We start from the raw sequence: 24,729 nt of genomic DNA on the forward strand, positions 1-24,729 counted from the left end.
TCGTCTTGCCTTGAATCTGGATTCTGTCCCTTTCTCAGCCCTGGGCTGAGCAGTGACCAAGTCTGAATATGTGACTGTAAATTGCAGCAACCATATTTTTCATTCTTTTGTTACAGCATGGTTCCTTCTGTTATGAAAACTGTATTCTAATATGATCATTTTACTGATACTACGTTTGTCCTACAATCTTTTACACTCTTTATTGTTAATGCTTACCATAATGTATATCATTAACTCTTAATTTGGTACATCTGTGTAACGGACTGTATCAATAATATCAAGATGAAAATTTACTTTTCTATATTTTTCTTATTAAAATGAGATTTGTGCTGGCTTTGCCTTTGCAGTAAATACAGTAACTAATCCTTATGTCAGATTAACAACAGATTCAAAGATTATTCTACTAATTCATTCTGGATAGATGCTAGTGGAGAAAGAGGCTTTCCACTAATCTCCAGGTCCAAAAGACTTCTCCAGTCACTTAAGACATGCTATGGTTATTTCTGAGGATAGGTCTTTGGAAGGTTCTTGGAGGGCATTTAGAGTGGGGGCAATTTACTATTTTGTTTAAACAAATTTTATTTTTATAAGCTTGATTCCCTTCCCTTATAAATTTTTGCAAGTAGAAAGTCACATCTGAACTATACTTTTATAGATATATTAAACATATTCTGGTGCTTGGAAACATCAACAGGTAAATTACCAGACAACAAACAATTGTTAACGAAGTCCAAATGTGACTGCTAAAAGCTAATTTAGTTTCATCAGGTTACTCTGGGTCACAGGAAGCTAGAATTCATCTGGACACTGCCCCATCCACAGACTACATCTAAAGAACAGTGCTGTTTCTAGTGCCCCATCTTATGAAAGATATGGACAATTGGGAACGCAATCAACCCAAGGGCTCAGTGTGATTAAGTGAAGGAACTATGTCATATGAGGCACAATTGGAAGAAATGGGAATGTTTAGGACCAAGAAAAGAAAATATTGTAAGGAAAGAGAAACTCAAGAGCTATAATCCAAGGGTTATCAGGGTGTCCTCTCATAGACAGATTATACATTTTAGGTGTTGCTATGGAAAGCAATATTACAACAAATGAGTAGAAATTTAAGTGAAGCTGATTTTAGTTCAATATAAGAAGGGTTTATCTAATAATCAGGCATATCTAAAATTTTATTTAAAAATATTAAGTATTTTTCTGTTAAACAAAACTTTACTTGTATAAAGTGACATTTCACTTTAATCATGAAAAATTTAGCATCCAAATTGAGATGTGCTTTCATTATTAAATACATATGGGATTTTGAAGACTTATTATGAAAAATAATATATAAAGCATCTTATTAATAATTGTTTTATCAATTACATATGGAAATGGTAATACTATATATCTACTGAGTTAAATAAGATGTATTATTGAAATTAATTTCACCTGTCTCTTTTTACCTTTTTTAATGTGGCTACCAGAAAATTTGAAATTACATATGTGGTTTGCTTTACATGTTGAATGGACAGTGCTGGTCTAGAGAGATGAGCAGGACCCTGACCATGACCTTCATCCCCCGAAATGGAACACAGTATAGCAGCAGAAAATGTTCAGTAAACAAGCTGATGAAAATATGAAGAGATGATTTTTTTAAGAACATTTAAAGTTTAGAGAAATGCAAACTAAAACAATGAGATATCACTTTAGACATACAGACTGACCAAAATTAGAAACTTAGGAAAATAAGAAAACTGGATGCGTCAGTGGGGATGGGAGGATACCGGGGTGCTCCTGCACTGCTGGTTGGCATGCAGACTGCAGCAGCCAGCCTGGACAGAGAACTGACCCAATACAGTCAAAGTCCGTGTAGGTGTGCCCTATGGTTCAGCAGTTCCCAAACAATCCCACACAGGGCCATCCCAGGCTGTGAACAAGATGTTCACTGCAGGGTTATTCAGCACGGTGGGGAGCTAGAGGCAACCTGGGTGTCTGTCACCAGATGAAACGTGGCGGGTACTGCTCTGAGGACTGTGCAGCAACAGTGGACCAGAAGCACATACAGCCACACGATGGATCTTCCACGCCTAGTGCTGCATGAAAAAATGTTTTAAATAAATAAATAGGCCACAAAAGAGAAAGAAATCTAGAGCAGAATACCATTTACTGAAACCAAAAAATACAGGAACTTGAACGAGAGGTTATTTTTTTCCAAGAATCCATACAAACAAAAGGATACACATCGGCCTTGTTATAATGGTTTGCCAGTGGGCACGGAAGGCAATGAGAGTGGGAAATGAGGGAAAAGGAACTAACTAGAAAAGATATGTAACAGAAGAGAGAGACCAAGAATCAAGCCTTGCTTTTCCCACTTTCCATGGTGGCTCTGGACAAGTCACATAACATCACTGAGCTTCAGCTCCATCGTCAGCAGATAACAACATCTACCTTGAAGGACAGTTAAGGATAGTAAAGCATCCAGCACAGCATAGTACATCCCAAGGTTCCTTCAACGGAATCGATTCTCCCTTGGAGTTTATGCAGGTTCCGCTCACCTGCTTGAAGCACACCCTTCCCGCTCTATCAGGCATGGACGCTCACAGCCTATTTAACTCCAGGTTAATTGGACATCGATGAAGAAAATAAGGTGCCATAATGCTGACTGTAGGTAGTTATAAAGGTTATCCTTGATCTTCTAGGAATTACTCTCACTCTGCAAACACTTTTGCCATCCGGAATCTGCTATCTTTATTTACATACAAATGAATAATTTATCACTGCATCTAGCAGGAACACAGACCCAAACTAAAGCCTGGGGAAACAAATAAAAAAGACTAATGTGATTCAATGACAGATGTTGAGAAGTTTTGAAAAAAAGGGTGATCCCACCATACATTGCATTACATTCCTCGTTTAGTCTCACCTAACATGCAGCATAGCACACCCTATTTTACTCTTCCTCAGTGCAGTTGCCTATAAGCCCAGTTCTAAATTGTGAATTCCTCCAACATTGGCTACTGCTAAACATCTTACACTTCCTCAGAGTGGCCCACAGTGTGATGTATATACAGAGGGTGCCAAAAAATGTATACATTTTAAGAAAGGAAAACTGTATTAAAATTGTAATACTCAATATATACAGATAACAAAAGATTAATAAAAGTCACCTTTGACTTCTGCAATTACAAGAGGTGCTCAAAGTGGTTACCATTCTTAGCGTAGAGACACTTTTGATTATAGCGAACTACTGCTTGAGAAATGCTGACCAAAGTGTCCACTTGTGTACATTTTTTGGCACCCCAGTGTATGTATGCAAGCATGTATGTATGTATGTATGTATGTACGTACGTATACACACACACACATAAAATGGGCAAAATGCCTGGTTTCATGAACTTGTCAGAGCTTTCAGTGCTTCCTCACAAATACATTGTAAACAGAGATCAGTAAATTCCAAGCCCTTCAGAGCCTCTGCGAGGCATCCAGAGCTGCAGAGGGAAAATAGCCTTTCCGAGTAGCCCTCACAGGCTTCCCACTGAAATCAGGCACCTGCCCAGTGCAGTTGGAGACTCACTCCCTCTCGGCTGCCAACCCTTAAGCTTTTCTAGACTGTTTTTAAATGGGGTTGGGGAATCCCAACTGTTACTGGAAGATTATCCAGGAGCGAGTAGCTGGTTCTTCCTGGATGCCACCCACACCCACTGGACCCAGGCTCCTGGCTAGAGACTAGAGGTGGGCCCACATGATCCGCCCTCCACTGAGGGAAAAGGATGAGGAAAGCTGTATCCCTGGACAATCAGGCTGATTATCCTCTGCCTTGAGGCCTTCCTTTCAGATTATAAAATGCTGTCGTGAAGACATAAAATCTCAACAGTATCTAGTACAAAATTTTAAAGGGTTTTCAGGGTACAGAAACTCCAAATTTAAGGGTAGATTAGTGGGATCAGGATGGGAAGTGGTGCTCACCAAAGGAGACATGCACTATGTGTGAGCTGTCCAGGATACAGGAGTGGGACTGGCAAATATATGTGGGCTGCAGCAAGGAAGGGTAGGATGCTTTGAGGTTTGAGGCAAGGCCTGCTTAAGTGAAGCAGAGAAAGGGAGTAGAGTGCTGGGAACAATAATGACAACAGGTAACATTTACGGAGTTCTTATGTACTCATATTCTAAAAACTTCACATGTAAAAGTATTTTATATATAAAATGCTTGGAGTATAAACACAGACGCCATACTTTACATTTAGTCATTTGTTCTCACAATCACAAGAAGTGAGTAGTGATCCAGTTGTGCTAGATTTTAACAGAGAAAAGGAAAGCATAGACTTGAACTTATAAAACACAGACACCAAGGGAAGAACAGTGCCATAGTCAGATATGGAGGGTGCACAGAAATTTCTAGGGATTGCCTTATGAGTCAAATCTTTCCTGATGCTTCACAAAAGAGAAGTTGAGTGTATCCCTATGGGGTGTCAATGTAGTTGCTATCTTGACATTTTTTAATTTACTCAAAGACTAGGCATTCAATTTTTATGCTTGTTGCAACTATTAACCATTAAAAATTAAATTCATAAGACTGTTTCTAGAGTCCTAATGTAAAATTTTAAACCATGATTTAGTTGCTTTTCATCTTAATTTTCTTCTAAAAAGAATTTTATCAGCCTGGCTTTAAATAGAATAACTTCTGATCTAGTAGGCTATTCTCTACTTATTGGGGGAAGAAGGCCATGAAAAGCAGACTTTTCAAACACATATGATCCTGTAATTCCTTTCAGACAAGGTTAATCATGGAAGGGTCCTAAGATTTGCTTTGTGTTCCAAAGTCTGAACACTACAATGTTAATATTTGTGAGAGAAATGCAATGGGCTCTAACGACTCAAGGGAAGATGTATAGGAACTGGGAAGGAAAGGGGACATCATACCAAGGGTAAGGAAGGCTGAATAGATGAGATATGACAACTGGGAAGAGATGCCATTTTGTGTGGCACTGAACATGTGAACTGAACTCACACATCTCTGCCTCAGAGCCTCTGCACTGCTGTTCCCACTTGTCTGGCTTCGCTCCTCTCATGTCTCTGTGCGTCCTCCCTGCAGGTCTCTTCTTAAATGGTGTCTTATCAGAGACACTTTTCATCAGCACTGCCGATCATCATCCTTACTCTGCTGTGCTACCTGCACAGCACTTATCACCACCTGATATGTTATCTATTTAATTATGTGTTTGTGTCTGTCTGCCCCTGCATAATGTAAGTTCTGTGAGGTCAGAGAATCCATCTGTTTGGTTCATAGCTGTATCAACAGCATCTGCAATAGTACCTATCACTGCAGATGCTCAATAAAGATGTGTGGAATGAATGAATGGCTCTCCCATTCAAGCGTTAGTCATTAGTCTTGTCCTTTAGCCTTCAGGTTAACATCAACTCATAGGCTCTCAGTACCAGTCCTTTTATTGTTAATGGAAGGGGGAAAATAAGACAGTTCAGTGGAGTAGTTATGAATATGGACCCTGGAACCACACCACTTGGGTTCCGGCCTAGCTTCATTGCTTCCTCAACAGCACCATCCAACAGAACATTTTGCAACGACAGAGACGTTCTGTTCTACACTGTCAAGCAGAGCAGCCACTAGGCACATGGACCTATTGAGCCCTTGAAGTGTGGCTAGTGTGACTGAGGAGCTAAATTTGTAATGCCATTTAACTTAAATTTAAGTAGTCGCATGTAGCTAGAGGCTACTGTACTGGATAGCACAGTTCCAGCTGTATGATCCTGGCAACATGTCTTAATCTCTCTGTGCCTCCATTTCCTCATCAGTGAAACGGTAACCAGAAGAAGAAGAAGAAGTAGCACACAACGATTGTATGAGAATTAAGTGAGGTCCTATGGAGAGCAGTAGAACAGCGCCTGGTCCACAGTGAGCTCCCAGTACTACTGTGGGCAAAAGAGCTGGCTTTGCAATAACACGGAATCCTCATTCAGGCATAACATAAGTATTAATCTAATATGTAAATAAATACAGGAAAATATAAGCATTTCCAAAATGTAACATTATATCAAATATGTGATAAGTCAGAAAATAGAGTAATTATAAAGGAAATCTAGAATAGCATGCCAACAAGTTGATAATTTTTTTACTAGGTTACCCTTTAATAAAATAGCAGTTGCCATAACAGCCAGACATTACAAAGTCATTTTAAAATCAAAGACAAGGAACGTCTTCTTAAAGAAACCTTGTGAACAATGAAACAGCAATATCATGAAAGGGCTCCCTTGTATGTCTGGGGTTTACCATAGAGAGTAATTTGTTTCCCAACACTGTTCTCTAGCTTTCTTATCTACTTTACAACTGTACTCAAGATTCTACATATTTTTCTGTACCTAAGGGTTTATGTTTTTAAAAAACTCACAACAGTGAAAAAGGTAAAACAATTATTTTGTAAGAAAAAAAATGATTATGCAATATATCTTATGACACCGCTTTATTATTGCCCTGAGAAGCAGCAGACTGCTGTGATTGTATTTTGAAGGAGGCTGGAATTAATTATTTTTTATTTTGTATTGTCTTTTTGTTAGCTTCCAAATAAAATGTTCTTTCCCTACCTACATAGGACTTTTTTTTTTCATTTACAAACTCCATGCTGTTCTCCTTCCCAGAGAATTTGAACGTCAAGCCAAATTTGCAAGGAAGAAGGCGAAGGAGGGGGAGGAAGAGGAACAAATGGGGTTTTGGCTCTCTGATTAGACTTTCCCTGGTCAGTTCTCCTCTTGCAAGCATTATATAAACATCCGTAAATGGAGCAGGAATAGTGGGAACTCACAAGATTACTGCTGCTCTGTCACATGTCAGTCCCATCTGTTTCGCTCCTTGAACTATACCGCTCTCTCTTTTTGTCTTTTCTTTTGTCCTCTACAACTTCCCACCTTGCTCTACTCTCAGATTTTATAGTTGTTACCCTAAAGGCTGAGAACTAAAAGCATTTCTTTTGGAAAATAATCTGTTTGTAAACAAGGTTTATATTCAAATATGTTAGTATTTACTTGGTTCTATAACATTTGTATTCTTTGCGGTAAGGTCAAAAATTATAAACCATAGAACTCACATATCTGATTTTAACAAAACATCTATTTTTCAGTGTCAAATTTCTTTGATCTACGTGAGCCATTTAGACTATGTCGTTTCATATTCATATTCACAAATATTAAAGCATAATAAGGTTTGGTTCACGGCTCATCATTTTGAAACTTGAAATCAATATAGAACCTGTTTTCTTAAGTAAAGCTTAAATCATACAGAAATGGTAAGATACCCCGTTGCATTGATTCTGTGGGAAAATCACTATGTTTACCCCTTCTCTAAAAAGAGCTGAGAAATTGTCTTTATACTGATTACTAGAATAAGCTTTGAGTTGTGGTATCAGTTTAGTACATTGCAAGATAAGGCAAACTTACAAGAAGCCTTCTAGGCACTAAATGTACAATGGTGATCTCTGTCCTTAGGAAGCTTCCAGTAAGAGGGTCAAGAGGAGCTACAATTGCTAACTACTATGCTTTTTGTCTGAGCCCTAATGATATCATTCTAAAGATCCCCAATCTCTAACCCAAAGAGAGGGCCAAAGGGACACCCACTCGAGCGAAGTTCCACAACCTCTGTCCTTCTCTCACTATCATCAAATCCCCACAAAAACCTAGAATGGAAAGAGCCTCACCCAACAAAAAAAAAAATGGAGTAGCAATGAACTGACAGCCCAAAAATGTACATATCTTTTCTAGAATAAAAGAGAAATAAAATTTTGAAGTGATATGGGGTTTTTATAGAACAGCAATGTACTAGGTCCTTATTTCTTTTTGTTCCTTCTGGAGCTGCCTTTCTAGACTATTGACGATGATGATGATGTTGATGCTAATACTTATCATTTATGAGTGTTTTCTGTGTTCCAGACATGAGATAGGTACTATATTTATTCTCCTTTTATAGATGATGAAACTAAGGCATAGATATGCTAAACGACTGGCCCAAGGTCAAACAATGACCTTGTAAAATGAGCAGCTACCACACAAACCCAGATGTTCTGCTTTCAGAGCTTATGCACTTATCTAGTATGATACAGCTGCCTCCACACTTTTCTTCTTAGTAATACAAAATTCTTTCCAAACCTAAGGAGAAAACAAATCATGAAGATATCCCTAATATTAGAAAGTGTTTTAGCCTTCCTATCTTCTCTAATGCATGTAATAGGCATGCAATAAGGAATAATAAATGAATGAATGAATGAAAAAAAGAAAGACTAAGAAACCAATTATAGTATTTCTGTGATTTTATTCAGTATTTTTATATTAAAACTAAGAGAAATCTACTTACTGCATTACATGCATATGCTATTGGAAGTAGAGACTTTCACTCCTTTGCTCCTAATATATACAAGTAGTGCATCTTAGAAAAATATGACACTAACTCACTGTGGGAGATTCATGAGTTTTGAGTAATAGGTTCAGAAATTATAACTAGCTTGCATGCACCAATCCACGTTTCTCTGATCCTGTCCCTCTTTTAGCAATGGCATAAATTGGTGACATGGGACTTTGAAGTTTAGAGTTTATGTAGCCATAGAATTAAGTCAACTGAATATTATCCATGAAATTTACATTTGGGGAAATATGGCAGACCATATGACCCAAAAACCCTCTCAAATAGAACACCTCAAAATGCTGCATAAATATTCAGAACATTTTTAAACATGCATGTCTGAGGTGATAGTAAGAGAAATCCTTAGAGGTAAAAAAAAAAAAAAAGACAAAGCAAGAGTCCAAAGAAGCAGTTGAGCACTAAAGCTGATACTGACCTTGGTGGCACCAACTGATTGCTAGTGTTTGAGTTTCCACTCATCTTTTTCAGATCATGATACACATAAAAAATGATATTATTACAGTAGCACTTGCTAGAATAAATGAGAAGGCATTTGTGAGCACCTAAATGTAACTTTCCAAAAGCACTTATTATAATTACTTCATGTAAGAAAAACAGAATATTAAATATTAATTATATTGAATATACATTCAATATTAAATATACCGAATTCGTATAAACCATGCCACTAGAATATTTGTAAATATTTTAACAAGTGACTTGAGCTTTCTTTCATGAACATCTATTTTTTTTCTTTTAGGTTACCCTTGAGATAGCTGCATGTAATTCCTGATCAAAACTTTTAATGATGATCTCTTTAGTCTCACTCTAGAGAAGCAGTTTTCTCCCTAAGTTTGCAACAGCTAAAAATTCATGAGTTTGGTACCAAACTAAGAAATTAAAGAAAGAACAAGAGAATAAACCCAAACAAAATAGAAGAAAGGAAATAAAAAATAAAAGCAAAATTTAACGCTATAGAACAGAAGGTAAAGGAGACGAACAATGAAGATAAAGTTAGCTCTTTTTTTTTTTTTTTTCCCCCAGCCTACGCCGCCGGCGACGACTCATGGCAGCCCAGCTCCAGGTTGAGCTGTTGTTCAGCATCTTAACTGTAGAGGGCAGTGTCACTGGCCCTCATATGTGGGATCCGAACCAGGGGCCCTCTGGTGTCCCAAACAGTTCTTAACCATTGCACCACTCGGCCAGCCCTAAAGTTAGCTCTTTTAAAAAGACTAATAAATCTGAAAACTTTTTGGCAAAATTGATCTAAAGAAAATGAGACAACATCAACAAACAACTCTTATATGATTGTAAGAGTATAGTATGAACAGTTATATGCTGATGAGTTAGAAAATGTAGATGAAATAAACAAATTCTTAGAAAAATATACCTTTACAAATTGACTCAAGATGAAATTAAAAAATCTAAATGATTATACAACTATTAAAGAAATGTAATCAATAGCTTAAACATTCAAGGGACATATTATTCCAATAGTGCACAAATTCAAAACACTGAAAAAGGGAGAGGCTTCTTAACTACCTTTATGATTCTTACATAATCCTGACACCTAAACTACATAAAGATAGTATGACAAAAGAAAAAATAAACACCAACCTTATTCATGAAAAACTTTTAAAAATATTAATTGAATATTAGAGACTGAGACTCACAATGTGAGCAAAGTGGTATTAACAAATATAGCAAAGTGGTATTGTTTTTAAAATGCATGGTTATTTCAACATTAGAAAACCCAGTATTATAATTCATCTCATCAATATAGTATATTATTTCAGAAAAGTCATTTGATCATCTCAACAGATAAATAAAATATATTCAATAAAATTCAACATATATTCACTATCTAAAAACGTATCAATGTAGGAATATAAAAGAACTTCCTTAACCTTGTAATATTTGCAAAAAAAAAATCTATCCCATGTCATACTAAATGATGAAGTATTTAAAAATTTTCCTATAAAAACAGAAAGACAAAAATTAAACAATATGTTACTCAGGGATATGTACATTAGTACACATTATATTGTATGTATACTATGTACATTACATGTATATGTACATTAGTATTATAAGGAATGCAGGCTAATAACACAAAACTCAGGAAAGTGGCTACCTCTGGGTGGATATAATCAGGAAAGTGGGTGGCAGACACATAAATGATCATTTTACTATTATTCTTCAAACCATACATACATACACACACACACACACATGCACACATGTGTACATATGCAAATGTAAAATATAGTATTCATAATATGTTTGCAGATGAACTAAAACAATGATTCATTTTGCAAATATTAAAACAAAACCAGAATGATGGCTAGGCTAAATAACATTATAACTACAATAGAAATTTAAATCACCTTCTCTTTCATTGTACAAGTTCAAGCTTGCCTTCATATAAGTCATATTTCTACACTAAACTTAGATAATAATTTAATATGTTTGGGAATAAATTCCATATGAACTACTCATGTCACCATGAGATTAGAGAGGAAGAATTCTATATGAGACTCATCCTATTACCTGAATAAATCTATCACAATTAAAGCTTTGGCAATTAGGGACCACCTTTCACAATCATTAGGTTGTTTTTCCAGACACTTTTGTTTTAAACAAAATCAATTCTTTAATAGTACACATAGGAAGGGAACAGCCTTTGTCAAATGAGCTCACATTGATTACAGAACTTTCCCCTTTGTTCTACACACATTGAGTTGGTACCCACACTCTAAAAGGTCCCACAGCAACACCAAGGTGCTATATTGAACTGTAGGATAAGTCGTTTCAGATTTTCTGCTCTGCTTGTTCAGGGTCAGACACTGTAGTGGGTACTGGGACCAGGGTAGGACATTGGGACTAATGAGGAGGAATTAGGGTGAGGATTTAAAATAATGTTTTTGACTGTGAGATGAAATAAAAGCCTTGATGTTGAGCAGGAAAGTGTGCTTTTTGAAAGTTTTCCTCTAAAGAACTTTCAGCACTTCAGCTTCCCAAAGAGGTAAACATCAGATTGAGCTCGGGTCCCATTTTTTAAAAACAACAGAATTTGTGTGTTTTTTGAGTGGCTTCTAGTGGAGAAACCTATATGAGAGTGAACAACTGTGTCTGATTGCAATAGCTACGGGAGAAAGCAGACGTTCATCCCTTTTCTTTTTCTACTGTTGTTTTTAAAGAAATGGAGACTGGACTATGTAGCTAGTAATTAAATTAGGCACCTAGATTTTCATTCTGATTCTGAAAAGCATTATTTGTATATGGCTGGGGCCCATAGTCTGAGTTACATAAATTATTTTTGAATTCTGAAAAGTCCCTAAAGTTTCCCAAGAAATGGAATTTCCAACTCTACTTTTTTCATTTGCAAAACATGCTTGGGATACTACAGAGATGCAAACATCTCTGCATAGTTCATGACGACCAAGATCAAACAGCTGTTTAGAATTCAGTTGTTTTGAATCCCTCAACTTCTTTCAAATTCCCCAGGAACCTGCTAATTCTCCAGTGATGTCCAAGTTACCCCCCAAGTGTCCATCTCCAGCCTAAAAACAACAGCCAAAATGTTCTGATGGATGACAGTGCCAATAAGTCCTTTAAAAAAGTAGGCCACTGGAGAGTCACAAAAGCTTCCAGAAGGTCAGATAAGTTATAGAGACTAGTTTTTAAAAATTGATTTCAAGGCAATGGGCTGCAGGAAAGTCCAGGAGGAGTTGGCTTTTCCCTTGTAGGTAAAAGGAACTTTCCTCCTACTACACGTATTCTGAATGAGTCACTTTTCTCAGTGTTTTTCAACCTTCACATTTTATTCTCCTTCCTCCATCCTTTAAAATGTTATCTTACAAGTAGTATAGGAGAAAAATGACTTTGGACCTGACCTTATAAGAGGCAAAGTTCTGAGAAGCACAAGATGACAGGGCTGGAGCTCCCTCTAGAGCCCATCCTGCAGTCAACGGAGGGGTCCTCAGTAAAGTGAACTAGATCTGGCACATCCTGGTCCATTTCCCCAACCTAGTACTCTTGCTGGAAAGCCCTTTCCTGGAGACTGAGAGGTCTTTAAGAGCAGAGCTATTCACTGTGAATTCCAGGATGCAGGTGGGAGACTGTCCAGCAGTGCTCACCAGCATCTCTAGAAGCATCTCTTTACCAACATCTCTCCAACAGCACCTCTCAAGCATGCTTAGTTAATAAGTTCTCTTGTCAACAGCAACTCTGGATATTCACCATAAACGGGATATCAATAACATGATAATTTGTTCATTATTCAATCCAGTGCTTTGGGTGGTAGTCATAGATGTAATTATTACAAACCAATATTCTCATTTTATAATAAGCTCATGACTTTAAACCTGAAATGAAAATATTAATAAGAAACAATGTTGGGGTTTGTCTTTTTAACCTTCTTTAGAAAAGCTAAAGAAATACAAGGCATTAACATGTTAATGAAAAACTGAGCAACATAATCTTCATTTGAACATAAATCGGAAAATCTTCAATCACTACTTTCTTTGCTTATGAAGAAAAATATTCAGATACAATATTGAGAAGAAGTTTTCAAAACATTACATCTACCTTTAAAATAGAAAAAAAAATGTGGCTTCAGATATGTTCCTGTTGTTACATGATATTATTAGAAATCGAGAATATTCCATTTTGTTTTTGATAACTATGAAGAAGAAATAATTTGATTATTTCTCTATCACTTGGGAGAACTTAATAAGAATTCCTAAGTGTTTAGGTCTTAACATAAGCAAAAGATTGGTCCATGTTGCCTTTATAACATGGCTTCCTTTTTCAAGTTTCTTCAGTTGAAATTATTAAACAGTTCAAAATTATCTCCAAAATACATTCTTGTTACTTTGAGTCATTAGTCTAGGCAAATAAAATGGAAGAGCTCAACCCTGTTAACACAAAATTAAACCCTTAACCTAATATGGTATGTGTTAGTACCATACAATACCCATTATAGGAATTACAATAGCATTTATATAACACTACAGTTTCTGAAAGGATTTCATAACCATTTTCTTTCTTGATCCTCAGCACAAGGAAGGTCTGCATATACACATTGTGAAATGAAATTGTCGTTCTTTAAGTTGTGCTTTGTGAGTTCAATCTTGCTGTCTACTAAATTTCTGAATACTAATCACTCCTCCAGTCCTGCTCTCTTTGATGATAATAGCAGTGATAACAACAACAGTAATCATAGCTAACATTTATTGAGTGCTTACCACATGCTAGGTCTACTTTTAAGTGCTTTACATGGATTAATTCAATAATCCTGAGAATATATTGATAGAAAATAGGTACTTTTATTTAAGGTCATTATATTGAGGAAATCTAATCTGTCTGTCTAGGATTGTATACTATTTGCTTTCTGCTTTAAGTTTGCCCTATCTTTGATGATTTTCCTAAAATTTACTTTGTTGGTAAATGCTCAGCAACACTTGGTTAGCAGATGATATATTTTAATGCCCATAATTTGCAATCTCCTTGTATGTATCTGGAATACAATTATATAAACCTTCGAAAAATAACATCACGAATATGAAAAGTCAAAAGTACTTAGATGACTTGCCCAAAGTCATCCAGCCAATAAGTGGCCAAATCAAGATGCAAACCTTGCGACCACTTCCCCACCCTGATGCCTCCAGAAGCTGCCAAGTCTATTATCCTCTCTGGAACTGTGTCTGTGACTCAGCGATCCTTTCCACCATCACCACTTTCATCACCACCACCATCAATAAGCACATCTATTAAGGTTTCCATATATGATGCAGGGCAGGATGGATGACACAGAGCCAGTAATGCTGACATTTCCCTTGTCCTGTAGGATTCACAGTCTAAGATTGATAGCTATAGGATCAGAGGTATAACTAAAGGGGTCATGTGGGCAAAGAACCACCGAGGCTCTAGGTTAGGGAAACGAAAAGAATGGGATGAGGAACACCTCGTCACACTTAAGTATGCTTGAGAGGAAAATATGGTAAATATGTAGACAATTATTTTCCCTGTAAATAGCAGTTCCTTCCCTTCATGTTGATACAGAATGATAGAAATGTATATTGAAGATTTATACTAAACAAATGCATATTACGCTGGGAGGCAAAAGAAAGTAGTAGAAATATTGTAGTGCACTGGGACTGAGAGGAGTGTCCAAGGTGTAATTTTGGCAAGCCTCTTAATTTCTCTGACTCTGAGGTAATATGCTGTAGGGCACGGGGAGAGTATGATTATAGCTCATACTAATTACTGGCTCCATGACTGTGAACAATTTTTAAGCCTCAATTTCTTCATGTGCAAAATGGGTATTATAATACTAACTTTGCAGAATTGTTGTGAATGTTAAATATAGTAAACTAAAGGTTTTTGCAAATAGTAGTTGCTCAGTAGTTAGTATTTACCACTATTATTTCTTTATCTAGAAAATCAGGAGACTGCTAAATAAGTTTTGATATCCATCCAACTTCTAAAAGCCTAGGCGTCTACCCATTTGGCACTGGGTCAAACACACTTGTTTAAATGTTAGCTTAGCTAGGTTATTGCTCAAAAGTGGACCATGTCATTTTTTATAGCATGAATGGCCAATCAAATCACATCTGGAAAAATAATTTTTATTTTCAGTCAACCTATTATCTAATTGGGGTATATTAGCAATAAAAGTCATTAATAGAGGTGAGAAAAGCAAAGCGAAGAAAAATGTCTCAAATTGCTTAGGTTAAGTATATTTTACCTACTTTACCCTGTAGTACAAAATTATCTATAAATTGGTGAAAAACTTTCACAATTTTCTAAAAAAAGAGAATATTTTTCCTAATTCATACTATATCATCTTTTCTCTGGAACAGTATTTTTCAAATGTTTTAACCACAACCCACAGAAAGCAATACATTATACATTGCAATCTAGACCACACACACATACGTAAATGTTTTAGGAAATAAAGGTTTCATAAAACCCTTATTATCTGTATGGCATTCATATATTCTATTTTGTTTTAACCCAAGTTTTTATGCTGATCGTCACATACTAAATTGATATCATGACCCACCAAACTGTCACCAAATTTGTAAAAACACTGCACACAGCATTCCTTTCCTTGTGAAGGTTTTCAAAAAATGCCAACTAGTCAGTACTACAAGGAGTTATCAAACAATATAGTGAATGTTTACATAAAAAGAAAATTTATTACATTAAAAGACACATTGCCATCAGTCCCCCTCAAAATACTCCTCTTCACTTCGAATACACTTATCCCATCATTCTTGCCACTTTCTGAAACAGTTCTGGAAGTCCTCTTTTGTGAGTGTCTTTAGTTGCACTGTCATGGCTGCCTCGATGTCCTGAATAAATTCAAAACGTTTACTTTCATGGTCATTTTGACTTTGGGGAAGAGCCAGAAGTCGCATGGTGCCAGATCCGGTGAATAAGGTGGATGAAGACATACCATAATGTTTTTTGACATAAATTGCTGTACAAGAAGTGATGTGTGACACGGAGCCTTTCCACTGTGATCACAAAATACGGTGAATGCTGCCGCTGAGTGCCATTCAACGGAAAAGCAGAGATCTTTTAAGACGGAGGTGGCACGTCGAACCTCAGTAACAGTGTGCGCAAGTTTCAGCTTGTTCAGTGCAGTTAGTTGGGTGTGAGCTACGGTTGAGACAAGATGTGTTTTAAAGTGTGCCATAAATCATCCTCCATCATGACAACGCTCCATGTCACACATTGCTTCTGATATATGGCAATTTCTGTCAAATAAAAACATTACGGTGTGTCCTTATCCACATTATTCACCAGATCTGGCACTGTGCAACTTCTGGCTCTTCAACAAAGTCAAAATGATTCAGGACATTGCAAGGAGCCACGACAACGCAACTAAACACACTCATGAAAGAAGACTTCCAAAACTGCCTCAAAAAGTGGCAAAAATGATGGGATGTGTGTCTGAAGTGAGGGGGAGTATTTTGAGAGGAATTGATGGCAATGTGTCTTTTACAGTAATACATTTTTTTTTATTTAAACATTCACCATATTTTGTGATCACACCTCATATACCTTTTCCAGTTAACTGTTTAAAATGAGAATCAGTTAACTAATATTTGACATTACACAGACCCACAATATTGCTGGTTATTAATCATCTGAATCTTAAATTCAACCTGGCTTATACTACACATTACCAAATGCTCTGTCAATATATTTATCCTAAACACCCACTGTAAGTACCCTTTCCCCATTAAAGCCATTATACAAATCAATTTAGCTTCACAACCTGTTAACTAGATTTTCATAGAGAAACTATAGAATGCTTTGTATCAAATTTTACAATGACTTTTCTTTCTAGGTTGACTTATTTTAATCCTTCTCTATATTCACATCTGCCATACAAGAAGTTCGATCATCGTTCCCTTTGAATACCTTGATCTTAGAATCTACTATAACTCCCTGTATGGGGGAGGGGAGTAGTGTGATAAATCTTCTTTCTTGGTAATTGGGATTTGTACACAGCTTTTCACTGTAATGCATATTCCTACTCTCTGCTTGTGCTGTGTCAATACATTTTAAACCATTGGTTATATAAAATTCAACAGGCTTTTGATATTATCAAATTGAACCTTGAATTTCTTCCAGTCTTTTTTATTCATACTTCAACTATTTTTGGTGTCTCTCTTCTAATCCCTGTCATTCTTCACAGCTGGATATATTTGCCTATTTTTCAAATACTGAGCCTTCTGTTAATAATGATACACATTTCCCGTTTTGATTTTGCAGCCTCACTCTTGATCTTCAATAAACCAAAAAAGGAATGTGCAGAGAACTCCTCTCCCAGACTATTTCCCTAAATAGTTTCCAGATACTTAAGTAAATGGGCCTATGATGCATTCTGCACAAAAGCTAAAGCTGAGTTTTCTTCAAACTCCTGTCTGCCACTGTTTACTAATAGGGCACAAAATATAGAGAGCACTCCTGATTAGTTAAGTTCCACATGTCTGATTCTGAGCTAAAGGCCTCTTTTATTTATTTATCATTTGACAATTATTTATCATTCATTTCACTACCTTTCACTACTCTTCCACTAGCCTTTTCATTGATAATCAGAAATCTCAAAATTTCATTCAATGAGACTAACTTCACTCAGCCTATTATTTAGGATCTCTACTCCTATGATGCACATATGGACAGTCCCTACCCTGCCACAGAACTGACTTTATTAGGCTGAGGAAGATGTCAGAATCCAGACGTGTGAGATGCATTCTGGTAATTCCATGCCAGCAGCTCTATTTCAGAAAGATTTACTTATATTTTCATTCTGCCCAATAGAAGCTAGATACGGTTCATGACTAGATTGATCAAAAATTATTTATCTTCCCCTTGCAAGCCACTCATTTTTCTGTGTTATTTTAGGAAAATAGATGACAAGTATGCTCAAGATTACAATTAGGACAATTTAACTATGAATGGTACAATGACACTGTGCAGTAGGAGCATCATAGAATCGTAGCCATAATTTGAGAGCTGCATGATATCAATTATGTGAAAATATTTAGGATTCTGGGAGAGGTTGTTTTTGTCTATTTCTTTCTTTAATGCCCCAATGACTTTTTATACCAGCTATATGTTTAAGTCATCAAATAACTTACCTACTATTTGCTAAATGAACCAGACTCTTACTTTTTCCATCGTTACCTGCTTGTTATTATTAAAAATAAAGGTCAGCTCCTTGGTCTTTTCTCATAGCAAATAAAAATTCCAGTTGACTTACTATAAGTAAAATTCACATTAATTAAAGCTGGTGCTGACCCCCAAAATTCATATATGTTATGGAAATTACACTTTAAAACACTCCCAGTTATCCTGTCTTAAGCCCAGAATTAGAGTTTTCCTGAAGTAGTCTTTGCTTCGCACCAGTATGCTCTGAAGTTGTCTACTCCTTTCCCCATAGTTTATCTCCTCACACCACACAGAAGTGCAGAGTCATATACTGCAAGTATAACTGTACACACAGCTGTTTCTTTTTCTTTTATTTTCAAATTTCGCTCACTTTGAAAGATTTCTAAGGTATGTGATAAAATGTAATATACTGGCCTGGCCACCTGGATTCTCTTTACTGGGTCATAGCCTCATACCAAACATAAGACCAATCACTAAATAACTGTTTTCATGTTAAGTATCTGATACCACGTTCTGGTTAGATAGGTATGTATGTATGTATTTATTATTTATAGAAGTATATGAGCATCTTGTTAACATTTTTACAATGGATAAAAGCTGTTAAATGTACAGCCTTGCATTAAGAAAAAAATCACCTAACAATATATCTTACGGGTTTATAAGGCCTGTTATTTTTCACAGATATTCACTTAAAATCTCACTGTTATACAAATCATGTTTTACATTCACATTAATATATTTTCCAACTTTTCTTCAATTGTCACATTCCTTGTCACGCTACATAAAAGGAAAAAAAACAACCCAGTTTCTAAATTCTCATTTCAAATCACTTCCTTATAAGTTTGGCGTGGTAAATAAAAAATTCTTATAACTGAAATATGTTGTTAGAAAATGAGAACTTCCCTTACCGGGGATACACTTCATTCCTCTGCATCTGGGGGAGTGTCTGAAATGCTCTGGCAGAGGAAAAATACCCCTTTATGGTCATTCCATAACTGAACTCAGGATGGATTAGCAGCTCTTTGAGACAAGACCTCACTTCCTCATACTGCTCAGCACCAGTCAAATGGTCAGAACTGTCAATGTCCCAAACGCCAAGTCTGCACTAGAGTAAATTCCAACCTTGTCCCCTTTTCTGGGCACCCACATCAGAGCACTGCACACACACAGGGCCACCCATCTGAGCAGGCCTGCCAGGCTCTCTGCACATCTGCACAATGCCCAGAAAGGAGAAATGGGAAATCTAGAAGTCACATCCTCATCTGTCCAAATTGTTCCTGAAGGCACTTAAGGAAATCCAACCTGAAAATGGGTCCCGCGCTTATGAAAAAAGGCCTGATCTTTTGATTCTTACATAAAAACTACATTTTGAATAATGTGATTTTTTTTCATGAGAAACTAAATGGTAAAGGGAAATTTGCTGAATTCTAAGATACCAGGGGAGCCAAAAAAAGGTACATAAGTGAACACTTTGGTCAACGTTGCTCAAGCCATAGTTTGCCGTAATCAGAAGTGTCTGGATGCTGATGGTAACCACTTTGAGTGCCTCTTATAATTGCAGTAGTCAAACATGACTTGTATTCATCTTTTGTTTTTGGTACACATTGAGTATTACAATTTTAATATAGTTTTCCTTTCTTAAAATGTGTATACATTGTTTTGGCCCTCTCTGTATAATTGATTCCATCCCAGTGTTGTAATGAAGATCATTACCTATGCATCACAGAAAGCCTCGATATGAGAATAAGATCATCATGAATTAGGCTGTCAAGTCACAACCATTGTCATCAAAGAATTTTGGAAGAGTTCCTCTAGTGCAATTACTGCCAATGCCATAAACCAATGAGAAAGATGAGCACCAGGGCTTTCAAAGTATATTGGATTCACTTTTCAACATGGCATGTGGGAAATTTTAAGTCACTCCTTTCTCCTTTTATTTGCCCCATTAGTCATTCATTTGTTGTTGTTTTTTTTACTCATTAACTCAACAAAAATTTATTGAATACCTACTATGTGCCAGACACACTACTGCGTGACAGAGTATAGCAATAATGATAATAACACAAGAACAGTCACCAAACCTAACTCTTAAATAGTGCTTGTTTACTATGTGCCAGGTACTGTTATCAGTATAGCTCATTTAATCCTTGTACCAATCTCCTGAGATATACACAATTATATGCCCACTTTGCAGGTAAGCAACTGAAGCAGAGAGATTAAGTCCCCAGGTCACACAGTCAATGAGTGTCAGAGTCAGGGTTCAGACCTGCATTTTTTACTCTAGTGTCCATGATCTTGACCTCTATGCTATATGAAGAAAAACAGACATGACTTCATGGAACTTTCAGTGTTTTGGAAAAGACAGATAGTATTCAAATAAACACACAAACATTTGTAATCTCAAATGCTCATAAGATATATTTTAAAAAAAAGAGCAAGGGGCCACTAGATAGGATGGTATAACATTACGAAGGCTGGTCTTGTAGGCTACAAAATGCAATGATTACCTCTAGAGATTCTCATTTCACCATCTTGGTGGCCCTTGTTGGCTGGTACACTTAGAAAGACAAGAGATAAGGTACCTGGTGAATGAAACCCCTTCTCCTATCCTTGTCCCACCTGAATAAGGAAATCCAAGTTGGATCAGGTGGCCCTTCTTCACATAAAAGAGAGGACCTCCTCATCTGCTGCCCTAAACCAAGAAGCCCATTGTAGGTGTCTTTAAAAAAAAAAGTTCATTTCTGCCTCAATGCATTAGCTTATTAAAAAAAATAAAAGATTTCTTTGGTCTATAATGGTTAACACTTGGGCTTCTGAAAACAACTCAATATATAGCTTATAGTCAGTCAAACAAACACCTTTTGGAGACTTGGAAACAGACTGAAATACTGTTTGAAGGACAAAACCCGGGAAGCAGAGAATCAAGTTCCCAGAGAGACAAAACTCCCTTCCTATCTGGATTTTTTTTTTTAATCTGAGCTTTATTACCCATGATTTTATTATCCATGACCAATGACAAACCTACTTCTTTTCTTCCGGTGTTAAATAATCCAGAAAGAAAAAAAGTCTCTCTTTTCTTCTCAAAAAGCTCTCTGTAGGTTTGGAAATTTCGCATCTCTGTTATTATTTATTTTATGTATTAGTTTTCTGTCTTCAGTCTTCATATCAGGTATAGTCCATAAGTATAGGATTAGAGCCAACAGCACTGGTGACAAATCAGCTCCTAATTCTGTAGTTTCACTCCACTGAGGTTAATAATGATTTAGAGGGGAGAGTGAGGGCAGGTGCTCATAATAGCACCATTAATTATATGTGCTTTACACATTTAGATAGAAGAGCAACATCATTTTCAGGTCCAATAAACTAAGTACTTTCTTTAGTTCATTGTTCAGAATCATAAAAAGAATAATTCTTGATGTTGTATTGCCACAAGAGACTCCTGCTTCATCATTTTAGTGTATCATTCCATATGGGATTTTATATTCTACCTGGTTCTAATTAATGACATTACTATATTAAAATGCCTAGATAACTAAATATACAAGTTAATCATTTGACCTTCAATGAGGCTTAAACAGCCTCTAACAAGCAAATGGTGCATTAAGTCTCATCTTGCATAGTAGCACATTACATTTGAGATTAGCTTTGGTACAGTTACAAGTATGAGAAGTCTTAACATTAAAGAAGAATAGTCTTAAAGTTAGAAACTAAACTTTAAAAGTAACTTACATTATGTTAAATTTCTTGTTAGTGTCATGAGACTTAAAAACCCACAAAACACATTAAATGTGACATTCTTCAGAAATATCTTCTATACCCCATTCCTTACAAATCTGTGAATATAGTCGACTGATGCTTAATTGCCCAGTCATCGTAATCCATTCTTCTTTAATTAATATACTTCATGAATAAATAAACTTATGTCTTTCTGTGGTTTATCTAGAAGTAAAATACCAAATAAATTGTAAATAAAGGCTTTAAAAAAGTATGCCTAGAACTTAAGGATCTGTACTGCTCCAAAAATGAAGTAAATGTCCTTATATCTCCTTTAGTACAAGGCTATCATTTTTACATTGACATATAGGAAACAGGGTAGTATATTTATGTCAAATTTCTGAAAACATGACATTGTATTTTCTATTTCACTAAATGATCTTTGTGTGCTCATTCCAGAAAGAGGAAAGTAAAAAAATCATTGTAACAGTTGCAGTTTGTATTAACTTCAAAGCTAGTAATTCCTTCTCAAAGATAGTTTTCCTTCCTTTAAAAGAAAAAAACAACTTAGGTTTAGAGTAAAAAAAAAATCTCATAAAAATAAAATATTTAGAAATGTGTTGATAAATCACCTGCAAATTACTTTCAGGCCTTTGAAAAACAATCTAATTTAAATCAACAGTCTAAATAGGTCATTTAACTTAGAAAAATTAAAATTAGCTGTGCAAGGTCAATTCTTTTTCTAAAAGATCTGCATCCTCAATGTCTTCAAAGTCAAATCAGAGTTAAATATCAAGAGCAACTTAATGCATGAATTTATTCCAAATCTCAAAGTTAGTCTGCCCTTGAAATGGCCATAAGCATTTACATTATATATAAAAACACAGTGTGTGTGGTGGAGGGTTCTCCAAGAAGTTGGGAGTGGAAGGACAGAAGGTAAAGCAAAGAACTCTTACATTTCAGAATAGTGGTGTATGGGGTGGGGGGGTTCTCTACTGGTGCTCTTGACTTGCCTCTCCATGGGGGACCGTCACAGCTCATGACAAATCAAAATCAGCCCAGACACACTTAATACAAAACAAGTACTTCCATACTAGTTTAGTTTCCCACAAGCTTCTCTTACATTAAACGAGTCATATAAAATCATGAGCCTTATCTCTCTTGCTCAGCGCCTTTAAGACACTCCGGTAAACTCGGGGATCAAATCCCTACTCCCCAGAAAACCTTCCCAACCATAGGAGTAACTAGAAAAATTTAAAGGTAACATCTTTGAAGTATGAAAACTACCAAATAAAACAAAACACAAATGAGAAAATTGGCTGCCTGAGACACCCTCTATTCCCCCACATCAGACCATCCGTAAAAGCAAAAGGACCTAGACAACGCTGGCGCGTGAAGGTGTCCAGTGTCAGAGTGGAGTTTGCCTTTAGAAGGCTGGGCACCGCGGCCGGCTAGCAGAGGGATAGGGCTGCACCGCAGGGAGAGAAAGGGGTCAGTTTAGTTTCAGGACTCTCCAAAGCCACCAGGAAATGCACCCCCATCCTTCCTAGGTTTAAAAGTAAGTTTGATACTCAGAAAAAAAATACCTTCTTATTCTCCAGCTAGCAACAATGTATCACAACAGGCAAAGAGTGATCAGAGATGCTAATGAAACAGGTTTTCCTCTCTGCCCAGCTCCTTAAAGCCACTTCCCAAAAATGAGACCTTGATTCCCGCAAGACCTCCCTGTTTAAAGATGGAATGGAAGCCAATTGAAGACTTGACATTAGGGAACTGCTAAGGGACATTCTAAGCGACATTCTTCTTAAAAGGGTGTAACCCAAAACAATTAGGATTTTTTCATTTCCAAATGCATGATAAAAATTTGTATAACTGCCAGGGACAGACAGAAACAATTCCAGTCCAGCCACCACCACCCCCCCACCCCCATCACACACACACACACACACACACACCCCCCTCATGAGCCAATGACAGAAACAGTCCCAGAGACGGACAGAGCAGGCTGACTCTCCTTCAACTACAACCTCTCCAAATCCGCTTTTCGCCTCGCTGTGTCAGTCCCTGTTTAGTCCCTCGGCACGCGCCCTAAGCGGCAGGTTCTTCTAATCTTGAGTTCTGAGCGGACTCGGCCCAGCAACCGCCCTGCCTTTAGCGGGTCCCTCTGGGTGGCGTCCCCGCACTTGGGAGGTTCTCGAAATCCCCAGGACGATAGGCTTGTGGTGGGGCTGGCGAACCCCGGGGATTCCGGCCTCCCGGGGCTCGCGCCACCCACACCCCCCAAGCCCGAGAGGATTAAGTTGCTCGGCACCCAGCGGCGCTCACAGCCCGGTCCCTCCCACTCCCGCCCCTCCGGCTCGGGCGCCCCAGGGTACCCCCGCCTCCGCGGAGGTGAGCGCGCACTCACCGGAGGTGAGCTGCATCCAGGCACAGATCTTGTACACGGTCGCCGTGTTGCAGAAGAAGAAGAGGGTAAAGCAAACGATGCAGGCGATGATGAGCATCATGGAGAGGCCGATGAAGAAGGAGGCGGCTTTGAAGGCGCCCGAGGGCAGCGTGGAGAAGTCCGTGAAGCTGCCCCTGCAGGTCAGCTCCCGGGAGAAGCCGTTGCCGATGCAGTAGTGGAAGAGCCCGAAATAGCCGGCTTGCGGGGTGTCCACGCCGTCGCCGATCCAGTAGGGCTGGATGAAGCACACCACGTTGACGATGGCAAAGCAGATGGTGAAGATGGCCCACAGCACGCCGATGGCCCGAGAGTTCCGCACATAGTTGGTGTGGTACAGCTTCGCAGCCTCCTGAGCCGGGAGCATCGCGGCGGCGGCAGCGGCAGCGGCGGCGGCTCCGGGCATTCTCCCCCTTCTCCTCCTCCTCCGCCACCCCCTCCCCTCCCCCGGCTCGTCCTCCGCCTCCCCCGCCTCTCCGCGCTCAGGAGACAC

General features: G+C 37.6%; 1 protein-coding gene across 1 annotated transcript; it reads right to left on the minus strand.

The window, feature by feature from the left end:
* Positions 1-1,980: 1,980 nt before the first annotated feature.
* LHFPL3 (LHFPL tetraspan subfamily member 3) lies at positions 1,981-24,729 on the minus strand. Its single transcript, XM_019655106.1, has 2 exons — positions 24,201-24,729; positions 1,981-2,078 (listed from the first exon to the last, which is right to left on the minus strand). Exons 1-2 carry the CDS (start codon positions 24,640-24,642, stop codon positions 1,981-1,983), a joined length of 540 nt encoding a protein of 179 aa, XP_019510651.1. The 5' UTR covers positions 24,643-24,729.

Source organism: Hipposideros armiger, unplaced genomic scaffold, assembly GCF_001890085.2.
Source record: "Hipposideros armiger isolate ML-2016 unplaced genomic scaffold, ASM189008v1 scaffold_236, whole genome shotgun sequence".
Taxonomy (NCBI): Eukaryota; Metazoa; Chordata; class Mammalia; order Chiroptera; family Hipposideridae; genus Hipposideros; species Hipposideros armiger.